Source organism: Cupressus sempervirens, chromosome 2 (genome assembly GCF_028749045.1).
Source record: "Cupressus sempervirens isolate cs-2001-9-10 chromosome 2, ASM2874904v1, whole genome shotgun sequence".
NCBI classification, from domain to species: Eukaryota; Viridiplantae; Streptophyta; class Pinopsida; order Cupressales; family Cupressaceae; genus Cupressus; species Cupressus sempervirens.
This window is the reverse complement of record NC_143119.1, coordinates 595,875,737-595,889,914: the sequence shown is the minus strand read 5'-3', so window position 1 is coordinate 595,889,914 and position 14,178 is coordinate 595,875,737. Positions and strand designations below refer to the sequence as shown.

Genomic DNA, 14,178 nt, shown 5'->3' with positions numbered 1-14,178 from the left:
AAGGCAAATTCTTACAGTAAGCATACATGCCCTAGGATGAGATAAAAGTCGTCTTATGCTAATATTCTTGGGATACACTTATTTGGTCATACACTGAATAGTTATCAAGCATGGACATAACCTTAGAACACACTACAGATTGTAGAACATGTTTCATTATTGGAAGTGCAAAGTTATCTTTTAGGCTGGCCTGGTTGAGATTTCAGAAATCTACACAAATTTTGATCTCACCATTCTCTTCCTTACATGTATAATATTAGCGATCTAGGATGAATGATGGATAGCGTAGATGATCCTTTCCTTCAACATCTTCTCTACCTCCTTTGTTATTCCCTCAGATACCTTCAGATTATAATTCTTGAGTTTTTGACGGTATGGTGTTGCACCAGGTTTTGATGTTTGAATTCTCTATTTCTATTTTTTTAGATCCTCATATTCCTAGGAGAAAACATTTTTGTACCTCACTAACAACCTTTTTAGATGATCTTTTTCTCTCATGAAGAAGGTCTTGCTGATTGAGATCCATTTGGGATTGCCTTCTTTGCCAATATCAGTCTTGTTATATTCTTTCAAAACTTCATTATGAGCTGTGTACCTCTTAATGGTTTTATCATCTCTTTTTCGAAAAAGGTGTTTAAGAGAAACTAATCCCTTTTAATTGTATCACTTCATCAGACTCACTGAGTTTTTCACCAACGTCTTTACCTTTTGCTTCAGAACCTTTGAAAAATAAGTCAGTGAAGTTTTGGATACACCCAATAAAGTTTTTAAACTATGAATCATTGTAAAAAATCTACCATTGATCAACATTATTTGGTACACTCAGTCTATATATCATGTCTATCTTATAAGCATCAGTTTTAAAATTTGGGTGAGGTAGGAGCAATGACGCAAAAATGGTTAAGGGTTTGCTGTATAATTTTGAGACTGAGGAACAAATTTTATGGAAAAAGCATCAAATATTCTAGTTCATCCCAAACCAAATTTCTATAGTGTTTTAACCTACCATTCTTGACAAAAAATTGGTTCCTTACCTTCTTTACTATCAATTTATCATCACCTTTAGCTACCAACTTCCTTATTCCCTTTGACTTGGCTTCTTGAAATCCAGTTTGAATGAGAAAGGAATAGGCTCTCCTGAAGGAAGAACTAGGACTACTCCAACACCAGATCCCTAGTTGGAACAACTACCATCAAACTCCATTATCCATAATTTCTTTTCCTCTAGATCATCAAAAATCACTTTAGGTTCATTATCAGGAGGAATCACATAATTCCCAAATTGACATTCTTCATACAATATCTGAGCTTTAGGGTTGTCAGAAAGAACCACAATATATTTATTTTTTGGTTCTGGTTATGATTTTATCTTCCTCTTTCCCAATGGGATCACTACCTCCAACCATTCCATCTTGATTTCTCCTCCCATATCTTTGCAAAAAGTCTTGCTAAGCAACATGTCATAACTTGTAGGGATATCAACCACCAATATTGCCAATTTTAGCCATTTGTCTAGACATGCAATGAGAACAACTTGCACATATTTAACTTGTCCCATGAGTGACACTTGTTTCCCGTCGATAGAATAATAATCCCCCAAAGGTTTTTGCGAGGGGGAGACCAAGAGATTTAGCAATAGGGGAAGGCACAATGTTATCAGAGGCTCTTGAGTCAATAATACAATTACTAAGTTTCTAACCATTTAATAACAAAGAGATGTAAAAAAGGTTAGGTTTATTTTCCTCTACTTCACTTTCCACAACATGGGCACAAGATCCATCGTTAGATTCTTGTGATGTGCCTTCTAATACAAAAGTAGGATTTTCATGGGCTACTAGAACTTCAACTATAAAGGATTCACTGAATTGGGCATTTAAATTGGGTTCTTTTTTCACATATTGAACTAGCTTGTCAAGTTCTTTGGGATTCATCCTTAGATACCCAGTTGGGGAAATGGAGATGGTGGTGGATTTTTAGGATTCAACAATGTCAAAGGAAAAAGGTTTGGTGGTTGATCCTATTCTGGACAAAATCCTAAAATCCGAACCTTTGGCATTTGGAAAGGAATCATTGTGTACATGGTCTTTCCCTTTAGAATTTGTGCCAACAACATTAGCGCTAGTGTTAAATTTATGACCTCTCTGATTTTGCGTGAGTATGGCACATGCAAGGTGTTGCAATGTTACCAAAATATCTCCTCCTCTATTTGAGTTAGATTCATACTCCAAGAAATAAGATCTAGAGCCTTTAGCTTTTGTCCCTTCATTTTCCACTCATTGTTCTTTGCTGATGGAATCTCTTGTTGAATTAATTTGAACACATCTCAACTAATCGAGACATGTTCAACCATCATGATTTGTGGTTAGATGAAAAGAACACATAGTTTCTTTAGGAACTTCTTCAATTTACATCATTTGTTGAGGTGCTGTCAGAAAAGGGGTCGGGTTGTACTATCTTTGATTAATGTCTTGGTACGGTGATTGATATGGTGTGCTGGATTTATTTTGTTGCCTCTTAAGCATGGCCATGTCATTCATTAACCTTTTCTTGAGAGGAATTGTAGGAGTATATGTAGAAGAAGGCCCAGACGTTTGCACTTATCTCTTCCATTTACCTACTATAATCAAATCATCTTCTAACTAAATTGCTTATCTCTATGCAGTGGCCAAATCAGCTACTACATCTTTTAACAAGTGAAAACTTATATCAGGCAGAACAACATTAAAAAAGAAAACCTTTTTGTTCTCATCACTAGGTCTGGAGGCTATATGAATCCTTTACAACAACCTATTGAACTTGGCTACAGACTCCCTCATGGGCTCATGAATTTCTTTTTTCAACTGACTTAGTTGGAGCAAGACGGTACATTCATTGTCAAGAGTTTTGAATTTAGCTTCAAAGGATATTTTCATATTATTCCAATTGCTTATGGAAGCTTGAGGTAAATGATTGAACCAGTCTGATGCTACATCAATGAGTGCCCAGAAAAAGAGTCTCATTACTATCTCTTGAGTTACACTAATAACACCACATGCTGTGTGAAAAGCACTCAGGTGATCATCTATGGATACCTTTCCATCACTGATAAACTTGGGTAAAATCTCAATCGCTCCTTTTGGCAATGCTACAGGGTTCACTCCCAGGTTCAGAGGGCCTACGTTTTGCCCCCAAGGCTAATTAATGACCATATTTGGAAGTCTAAAGTTTAATGTTTGGATGTTAATATAAGAAGGTATTAAAGTCCTTAGTGGGATCAAGGCTTGTACAAGAGGTGAGATAGGGAAATTCTTGTGGGAGAAGTAGGTTTGCTGTAAGATTTAGTCCTTCATTTTCTTGGTGTGTCAAAATCAAGAAGGAAGTTTAGATTTTTAAGAGGTTCAAAATTTTTATCAACAACTCCTTTGTCTCTATCCCCTCTTGTGTATCTTTTATCAGCTAGATTTAAATATGTTGAGTAGGTTCAGGGCCTTCCCAATGCTAGGGTAAGTCTATTCACCACCATCACTTCTTGAATTACGAGTAAACCTCTTAAATTATTAGCTTGTTCTTTTTATCTTTCTAAGATTTTGAGGACTTGATGGCCTGATTTTTCACCCAGTTAATTTTTTTTGTATCTTGTGAAAATTAGGAAGAAACTGGTTTTCAATTTATTAGGGTTTCTGAAAAATGTTGTCAGCCTCAAGAAAAAACCCTAGAATCAACACCATACCCTACATTTTGATGAATTGTTCATAAGGTTGGTGTGTAAGTACAAAATAGGGATGCTATTAAAACATTGGTTTTATATTAAAATTTTCATATCCTAAGTGATTTTAGGTTGCGATGTTGTGAAAACTTTTCAATCACAACATCTCCCCATTTTGCCCTCTAACTATTTTGATAGTTATGATGTTGCGAAAGTGTTTTGATTGCTCCATCTCTACATTATAAGGTTTAACTACTTTGAAGGCCGCAAAGTTGCAACACAATCATCTACAAGGCCATCGCAACATCGTAGATGTCAATGCTAACTTTCAAGTTAGGGTTTTGAAGAAGAGATCAACTGAGAATCGCAGGGTCATGGCTTAGGTTTGGCCTAAGGGATTTTACGTTGCGATGTAGTGAAAGGTAACCATGGTAGTTAGAATTGCAAGTAATGACAATGTCACAAGCAGTTAAAGTTAGCCTAATAATGAAGTGGAGATAGCTCATTATCACAGCTTCGTGGGGTGAGCTAGTTATTCCTTTAGTATGCACAATAGATATGTCACTCTAAAGTTTCATATAGAGTTGAGATGATTTAAATCAGATGTAGTAAAAGATTATTCTTCTCCTAAAACTTGGTCTAAGCCAAGTTTAAAAAAAAAAACCATTTTGAAATCTTTATGACCATGAGTGGAGAGATGAATAATTCTAAAGGAATAACTAGTCATTCATCCTACATTATAGAAAATCAATTACACAAAGAACACAACATAGATAATTCATTTCTTTATTTCATGTCGCACACTAAAAGAATGCCATAAATAAGAGTTAAATTAATAAATTTAATAATTTTCTTAAAGCAATTGTGAATTAGTAACTCAATAAATTTATTTTTCTAAAGAGCCCTATGTTTGAGCATCGCTTTCCAAAAAAACAGCTTGAAATGTTCTCTAATACACGATCTTATTGAACACATGACTTTTCGAAAAAAAAACTTTAAGTGCTCTTTAATACATGATCTTAAAGACAATTTCAATAACCACTCTATTATTGTCTCATATAAGAAAACTCTTATATTTAGGTTTGAACTTGGTTTGGTTTAGGATGAAACTCATAAAAGATTGTCTAGACCTTTGTTGAATGGATGTAGATTTGATTGAATTTAAATCAAAGTGAACATAGTCAAATCTAGACTTATTTTACAAATTCTAGATAAAAATACTCTTTACTCTAAAACTACCATCTAAACTTTTTAAAGTACTAAAAAAAACTCATATCACTTCATTTTGAATGACATAAACTTATTAAACTTCAATCCTTACTTTCATTACATAAATATAGCTAAAGATTGAGCATGGCAGATTTCAAATTCTATTTGTTTTAACAAAAAAAAATCCTTCGATATTGGAGGTAAGCTCTCCATTTTTCCATTTACAAACAAGGGACGCAATGCGTCACAGTTCCTGCCATGAAGCTAATGAAGTAAAGAAATAGTAAAGGTGTGTGAAAACTTGACCCTAAGCCACCAAAACTCAAAGCGATGGCGTTCATAATAGTTTATGCTGAAGCAATGAAAGCCGCTACTTCCCTACCAACACTGAACCTATAAAAACATTTTCTCACATTATCAGCACCATTTGGGCATTGTAGTCGAAGACGGGCAATAAAGGCATATGAATCAATCAATCAACAGATGAAAATCATACTTACTGGGGCGTGGTCGGCAAATCAAAATCCATAGTTTGCCGAGGATTGTTCTGCAAATCTAAATCCAGCTTTGCTTGTTCTCTTTAATTGCTCTTCTAAATCAGAAGTCGTATTTTTCTAAATAACAGGTATTGTTTAATCTTAAATTAATTATTGTGAGGCGCGTCTAAGAGGAGCTAGATGCCGTTGCCTATAGATAGTAGGGCCGAGGGATGGAGCGATGTTCTCGAACAAAAGCAACGGCCTGCAATCCGGGGGGACCTGCTTACCATTCATTTTCTTTCCATCCCACACGGGCCAGCTGCTGTATTACTTTGTTCGGATGGAACCAACGAAAAGACTATCACGCCAGGGAGGGAGAAACTAGCGTTCAAGTGCAATGGGCTAATAACCAAGAATTATTTAAAACTTTCCAAATTCAGATTAATCAAATTTTGTGAAGAACATGAAATTGAATGAATATGAAAACTTTAATGCAAACTGATGTACGCTTAATGTCGATTTGACAACATTAATATTATGAATCATAAATTGATAGCTGTATAAAAATAGTCTGTAACAATTCAACTATAGATTATCACTGATTGCTTAGTCGCCTTATCTAAGTGTGTGCAGTGTTTACATTTTTCAGAAGATCTAAATTCAAAGGCCTGTATTAAATGACCTTTGAACTATGACATTAAATAGCACACAACTCAATGTCAAGCAGTAATTAGATATTATATGTTAAATATAGGCCAATAGTATTTCCTCCATGTATGTACAATATGCAAGTATAAAAAATCTGCTAATCTTCTAGAGTAATCAGTAACTATAGAGTCATAATCAGATGAATCAGAATCACTGCCTTGATCTAAAGTAGAACCATGGGAATAGTTGTAGTTGTGCCCATTACTAGCTATAAGATGAGTCATCTGAAATAAACTACAATGCAGTAGATATCATCTTTTCTTTGTCTGTTTACTGCTTTGATAGAATGAACAAAGCACAAAAACAGAAGATGCTGTTGTTTAAAATTAGATAGATTGCTGTAATGCATGTTCATTTTTGTGAACTGAAGTAGAGTTAATCGATAAATTAAAAAGAGGGTTCAGTGCATATCTATTAACTGGTCTTGAACATAGAAGAAAGAAGATTGTATTTAACTATTTAACAGAGTTTGAAAGTTTACAATGTTTTAACAGACTTTGAACTTTAATCTTACTAATATAGGCTCTGGCTGCATTCAATAGAAACATTATATATTTGCAAGAGTAGGTAGAAGCAAATAATTTGACAGATGTCCATGCTTTTTAATGTGGTGCAATGCCATCTTTAATAGCATAACTGTATGGGGAGACCTGAAATTATCTAGACTAAAGTAGTATACATTCTGATAATAGGAATAACATAGAAAGAGAAAATGAGAATTGAAATGATCATACCAGTTTCCATTGTTGATCCATGATGCATTCTGTAATGGTCTCACTGATACAAGTGAGTTCAGAAAAAGACATTTTGCAAGACCAATGACCAAGATCAATTGGTGAGAGACCAAAAAAAGGACAGATAGCATTTGCAAGCAATGAATTAACTATCATGAAGTAGATAACATATTAGAAATGACAATCTCTGACAACATTAGAACCATTCTATTTATAGGGCTGAGAGGGAGAACTATATTTTTATAGACAGATATACATAGTCAATTACAAAAGTTCGGTATGATAGATAATATGCAAATCAAAGCATGGATAAAGTCTATTACATTATAACTTGATACATAGATAGCAGTGTACATATATTGTTGTAATATACCAAAAGAAAAATATAATATTATCGTTAATTTGATAGCAGGTAAATAGATCAAAATGAGGTTCTTATTTCTGTCCAGTTTCATAATGCAAAATCTGTCTTCTCTTTGATCCTTGCAATAATTTCATCCTGATAAACAAAAATGAACAGATTTAAACATAGGTGCATGTATTCTTATGAAATACTTACAGCTATGTACTGGTCATGAAGATAAAATGCGATGTTAAAATAGAAATTTGAATCCTAGTTGCTTATGTAGTGTATATTTCACGAACCTGATATTTGAAGACAATTGAGTTATGTGGATGAGATAGTATATATGCATTTTTACATTGTGGAAGATATAGATAGTGTATTTACATTGAATGCCAAGATCTGAGGCCTGCAAAATTAGTACTATGATTAATGCATTGCAAATGACATGTAATAGAGAAAATGTATGTGCTTTTTATAATTATAAACAAATAAGAATTAAGAGGCAGTACCTGCGTTGTTTCATGTGTAGTTTATTGGTTCATAAGAACTACATGTGTAATGGTGTTGTATTGGTTGAGAGTATATGTGCCAGTTGCTGAAAAGTCTTAGAGCATAAATATTACTTCTGATTTGTCATCAATGTAGTGCTGATAATCTATGTTTTTAAGAGCAGGAAGTAATTGTTGCACAAGACTGTTTTCAATAGAGCAATGAATTGGTTGTTGGCTATGATTTGTGATAATTGCTTTGAGGTACAATGAATATTTGTATGAGACAGTTTCATTACATCTGTTGCAGTGACCTTTTTCTCCTTCTAGTGCTCCATAGCTTTCAAATTTGTAGTTGCATTTTGGGCAAAAAGCATGGAATGGACTTGAATATGGATTCTCGACAGTTAAATTTCCCTTGACCTATTCATAGCGTGCTTGTATTAGTACGCTTTAAAAAAATAGAAAATGAAATATTGAATTAAATTGACAAAGGATTTGAAATAACTTGCCTGAATTGGAGTTTGCAGCAGTGCGTGAAGTGCATTTACTGCTCTTTTGTTATATAGTTTGCAGATAAATGTTGCTGGAGTTGTTCGTAGAGCTGGTTTTTGATCATTTTTTTTAGCTATGCTCCTAAATAGCAGTGATGGTATTTCATTTCTTTCAAGCTGTTTGTATATCTGAATGTATTGGGATGTGAAACTTGAATGCATATATAGCTAAACACAAATAGCAAAGTTAGGTTTTTTATTTTTTTAATTTTCCATAGTGCAATTGTAAAATGTGATGGAAAGACAGAAAATGGATAATTATTTTCATAGATTATCAATAAAGTTATGTGTATAAGCTTACCAGTGCCTTGCTCATGTCACTATTTCCATCCTTGATTTAGAGCACATATTGAGTACCTTTTTTGTATGCTGCTAAAACAATAGCAGCAATTGTTCCAGTGGAGTAGTCAGCTGTGCTTGTGAGTAATTGCTTTATAGTTGTACCAGGAATGAATCTATATTCATGCAATATAGTTGGTATTGTTTCAACCATGCTGGAATCTTTTAGAATTAGTATGCAGTCACTGTCTCCTCGATCAAAATCTGATTTTGGTTCGATGTCAAAGTCTGTTATTTTTAATGCCATGCCTGGAATTATTTTACTTTCATATTTACTGAGAAGGTTGTTGCCACTGACATTTAATGTTATAGTAAGCTCTCCTTTGGAATCTGTAAGATCAGCACGTAGAACTTCACGTGTTTTGGTTGCTTTGTCCAGGAAAGTTCTGTAAACTACTAAGACATCACCTTTGAAACTTTGGCCTCCTTTTTTTGCATTTAGATCTTCTATTAGTATGAATGGTTCATTGTCTTCTTTTGGCCTGTAATAAGCAAAGGTCAATAGTTTTTATTCAAAAATATTTGCAAAAGTGAAAAGATTGAAAAGTTCAGATTCAAAATACCTTTTAGTGAGCTCCTAGTGATCTTGTGGCAGTTCACTTGCTAGTCGCTTTGGTGGAGTCATTGCTGTTGTAAACATAACAGAAACTAGAATCAAATTGCATATAGTTGTATGAATGTTGCAAGATGGTCTGTCCAGTATGCTTCAGTCTTGTAAATGGAGCAGATACTTGCTGGTGAATTTGTCCATACATGATCAATGAGTGGTTTGTTTATGCTATGTGTTTGATTTAGCATAAACTAAATATTGTATTTTTGCATATGTTTCATGAGTGTTGTTGTGATTATGTTTTCTATGGACATATCTATGTTAAAATCTCCAACAATGTAAAGCTTGTTTTTTGATATGTAGCTTGTAGCTATTTCAGTAATAAGCATTTTGATTTTAGCAATTGTTGTGTGTGGTCGTATGTAAACATTACAGATATTGACTTGAGAATCTGATTCACTAACTGTAATTGTCATGGCTTCGATGTTTTTTGATCTATGTTCTATTGAATTGGTCACGAAAAGATTTTTTGAAGTAAGTATTGCTAGACCATGTATATGATACATTGAATGGTTGTATTTTTTAAACAAAATATCAGTATTGCGTGGGAGGGAAAAAATTTCTTGTAGGCATATGATATCAGTGGACATTATAGCATAATCATTTAAGATGTCATTTGCATGAGCATGTAGGCTGCGCGTGTTCAATGTACATAGCAATATGTGTGTATTGTGAGTTATACACGAAAATTGATTTTCAAGTTTCCACGCTGCATTTGACTGTAGCCGAGACATTTCATGATGAATTTTATTGTGGATTTTGAAGTTTGCTGGAATCAAAGGTTTCAAAAGATATAATGAATTAATTGTTCTTGTTCTTGAAAGTGCTGTGTATGTTAAGCCATGTTGTGTTATGCCACTAGGATCAAATGCAAGGCCATCCATTGTGAGGCCTTGGGCTCTATGTATTGTTCTAGCACATGCTACTTGTATTGGAAATTGTTTTCTAGTGCGAACTTTTTCGATAGTTGATATTTTTGGAATTGGCTTTGCAATTCGAAGGATGGGAACCCATTCTTTTTGAATGCCTGGAATGTAGTATTGGTAAAGTTTATTTCTTTGTTGTTGGCCAATTTTTGTATCATTGAATTGTATCCAAACTATGTCTATTTCTTGTTGTTTGGTATATGCTTTAAATATTCCGTCTGACCCATTTACAAGACCATCTTGCGTGTTGTAGTTTCTTGCAAAAATTTCAACGAGAATGTTTGGCTTTACAAGTATTTGAGCTGGTAGAATCATTGCGTGTGTATATAGTTGCATTGCATTGAAATTTTCATCTTCAAAGTCTATTGCATTTAATATGATATAGTTCCCGGGAACCTTGGAAAGCATATTGTTATTGTCTGCATTGACATCCTTTTTTTTGTAGAATAGATATGAAAATGTTGGATCAATAGGTGGGGGTTGAAGACAAGTTTGATTGAGATAGTGTATATCATCATATGTATGTTGTCCTAGACGTATGTTATTTAGAATTGAAACAAATCTCTCATCTTTTTGACGCATTGTAGTGCTTAGTGAATAGCATTTTACATTGTCAGTCCAAAATGTATGAGGCATTAATTCTGTTGTTGGTGGTTTGTTGTCAAAAATCGGTGAATCAAGCACCGGAAGTGCTTGATAGAAGTCGCCACAGAAAATTGTGTCTAGATTGCCAAAGTATAATGTTGGCAATTGCATTATGTCACGTAGTCGCCTATCAATGTAACGTAGGAAAGTATAACCTACCAATGAAATTTCGTCTATGAGCAGTACACGTAATTGATTGTAGTTCTTTGACATTGTGTCTAATGTTTCTGTACTCAGTGGAATGAAATCTGATTTATTGAAAGGTATATGAAAAGCAGAATGAAGTGTACTTCCACCTATATTGTATGCTGCCTTTCCTGTATATGCAGTTATTAGGCCTTTAGGTTTATCTGGATCATTGTCAATGCAATTGCTGTAAATGTGAATAAGTGCTTGAAAAATGGTTGTTGCTGTAAATGTTTTCCCAGTTCCAGCTCCTCCAGTTAGAAAAAGATGCAAAGGAGTTTTGATGTCTTTCAATTTTTTTATGACAATATCCTTGACGATTTCTTGTTGTTCTCTATTTAACTTTCTCCTCAAGTTATAGTACTCATTGTTATTCATCATTCGAGGGAGTTGTGTGATATTGAAAGATTTTTGAGTTGTACTTTTAAACTGGTTGGGAAGTTTGGTTTCTATATCTTGATGCATGTCATATTGTTCATCAAGGTCTTTAATTATTGGTTGTTGGCGAGTATTGGCTCTGTTTTCTTCGTTGTCATTTATTGTATCAATAGCATTGTCAATATCACCCCACATTGAATTTGTGTTGTACGAAAACTTCGCTCGATTGTTATAAATTATATTTTGATTATGCATGTAAGCCTTTTCCCATGAGCCGTAATTTTGTTTAAATGTATCTTCAGTTACAATGAAGGGAACATATAGCAATAATTGTTCCCTACAATAGTTCTCTAGCTGTAAATATTTATTAAAGTTAATGAAAAGAATGATATTTGGTTTAGCTTTTGGTTCAAGCTTGCTTCCATCTTTTTTATAACTTGATACAAATTCTGCTAAACATAGATTAGCGATAGCTTGTGGACGATGTAGGTAATATTGGATTAGTGATCTACACATTACATTTTCAGAATTGTCTTGTTCTTTTTTTAGCTGTTCAATTGGTTTTAATATAAATGTACGGTCATGATGCGATCGTGTATCAATAAACGTGCATTTTCTAGAACTGGAGTGCAATGGTAGAGCTAAAACTAAATGACCTGCTTGTTGAGCGGACATTTGTTGTAGGTTTAGCAAAGCATTTCCAAGTTTTCCTATCATCTTGAGTGCATCTATATTGTCTCGTTGATGATCATCACGTATTTTTTTGAAAGCATTTGTCATAGATTTGTCAACTTTTGCTATGTATGAACTACAATACATTGCAGCTGCATATGCATTGAGAATAAACTGTGCATCTGTATTGGCTTTCCATAGAGGAGGTATCATTTTCCCAAAGCTATTATTCCAAATCTGTGATGGCTTTCTTCGGAGAAAGATTGTTGGTCTATGGATTGTTGACCTTAAAGCAAGAATATAGTTCTCTTCAGTTATGTCTATTTCGGTCAAAAAGTTGTCAAATGTAAAGGATGTGTCATACATTGCAAGTTCAAGTTTGCATTGAATTTTGTTAGCTATTAAGCTTATGTTTTTTTCTTGTTCAAGTAACGGATCAAGTATTGTCATTGCTCTCATTGGTGGAAATGGGAAGTTATGTCTACAATGTTTATTTTTTGATCTTTTGCATTGCTTCGTATGATGATGTCTATGGAGAATAGCAATATCTGGATCAAAATTTTTTGTTTCACATGTAAGATATGTATCAATAAAATTTGTAATACTTTCATTGCTTTGCTTTCCATAGACAGGTGCATCTTTCACCCATATAAGAAAGTGGTCATGTTCGTTTCCTCGATTTTGGAATTCTGTTACTGGAAAGAAATCAACTACATTTCCAAAGAAAGAGTGGTCTGAAAGTATCATTTTTTTTAAAGCGTTTATCCGATGTCTATAGTACCGCACACAAGTTATCGGATCCTTTTTAATTAGTTCATTTGTATTAAGTTCTTCTATTATACTTGATATGTTTTGTTTTGTTGATTGATGATTGTTGTATAGTTGTTTGAGTGTGTTCATTAGAGCCTTCCAGTTTTGTTCAGCACTAGTAAATGTGAGGAAAAATGTTGGAGGTCCTAGTTGTCGTATCATAGCAAAGACGTCTTTTTTTAGTTGATGTGCATAGTCTGGAGATATACGAATTCTTTTGAAGTCGACATAGCCTATATCAGATTTTAGTATTTTTTCTAGGTTTGGTTTGTGTTTAACATCTTTTGCTAATAGCTTTCTTCCTTTAAGTTGTCCTTTGCGAATTCTGATCCATATTGTGGACATGACTTGATGTATGAGTATTTTTATTGTTTTGAAGAAAAGATTTGTTATGTGATATGAAAAACGTCTTTGTGAGTGCAACAATTCCCACTTTGCAATTTTTTGGTATGATAGTTTTTGGTCAATGTCATGGTCACGTGGATCGTCAAAAAATAATGTTGGGAAATTCATTTCTTCTGCATATTTGTCTTTGAATATTCCAATGGGACATTGGTTTTGTGCAGGTGCAATTTCTAGCAATTTGTCTTGCATTTTATGTATGTTAATAGATTCTGTGAATCCGTGCACCAAAGTTTCACAAATTACATTTTCAGTGTCACTTTCACATTCAGTTTCAATTTCATTTAGATCATTCTTTTCACTCCTCTCATTATCTGTTTGTAGAACTTGTTTCCAATCTTTATTTAGTTTGACATGTTCTATTTGGTAAAGTGTTCTTTCTATTAGTTGTTGAAGGGCTTGCATAATAATGTTTGGCCGTACCATTCCCTTTTGAAATGCATTTTTGTATTCTAGTTTCCTTTTCAAGGACACAACAATTGTTGTTGTACTAGTAGTTGATAAAGGCAAAGCTGTTTGTGTGACATTAGTATCTACAGGTACATTGATTATTGAACCAGTTAACCCAAGTTGAGACCTTTTGTGCCCCAGTTCCCAAATTTGTGCGAATGCAATCCGCAATGAAACAAGACGCTCTTCTAATTGTGTTAGCATTTGCACATATTGCATTGGCTTGTTCATTCAAATGTTATGTGGCATAGCATATTCAGGGATCTTCTATTTTTTTAATGCATCATTACATTTGCGGCAAATAGAATTTGATAATGTGTCATAATTTGATTTGACTAAATTGCAATAAGTCTCCTTTTGTTGAAAGCGAAATTTTTTAATGTGTTTCTTGAATTGTAATGTTTGACAAATGGTACACATGTGTGTTGGTGTGTCATTAATTGTGTTCTTGAATACATCAATTGGGGATAACGTTCTCTTTCATTTTTTTGAGACTTGTTCTATAGTATTATTTCGAATAGACTTTTTTAATTTTTGGAGAGAAGTCTTTTGTTTTG

General features: G+C 33.8%; 1 protein-coding gene across 1 annotated transcript in view; it reads right to left on the bottom strand.

Annotated features, from left to right (window-relative positions):
- The window catches only part of LOC149574810 (uncharacterized), a 31,522-nt gene extending 17,670 nt beyond the window's left edge, over nt 1-13,852 (bottom strand). Inside the window, exons 1-2 of the mRNA XM_089815968.1 lie at nt 10,302-13,852; nt 8,561-9,024 (exon numbers count right to left, since the gene is read on the bottom strand). Of these exons, the coding sequence (XP_089672094.1) occupies nt 8,561-9,024; nt 10,302-13,852 (4,015 nt within the window). The remainder of the gene's footprint in view (nt 1-8,560; nt 9,025-10,301) is intronic.
- Nucleotides 13,853-14,178: the final 326 nt, after the last annotated feature.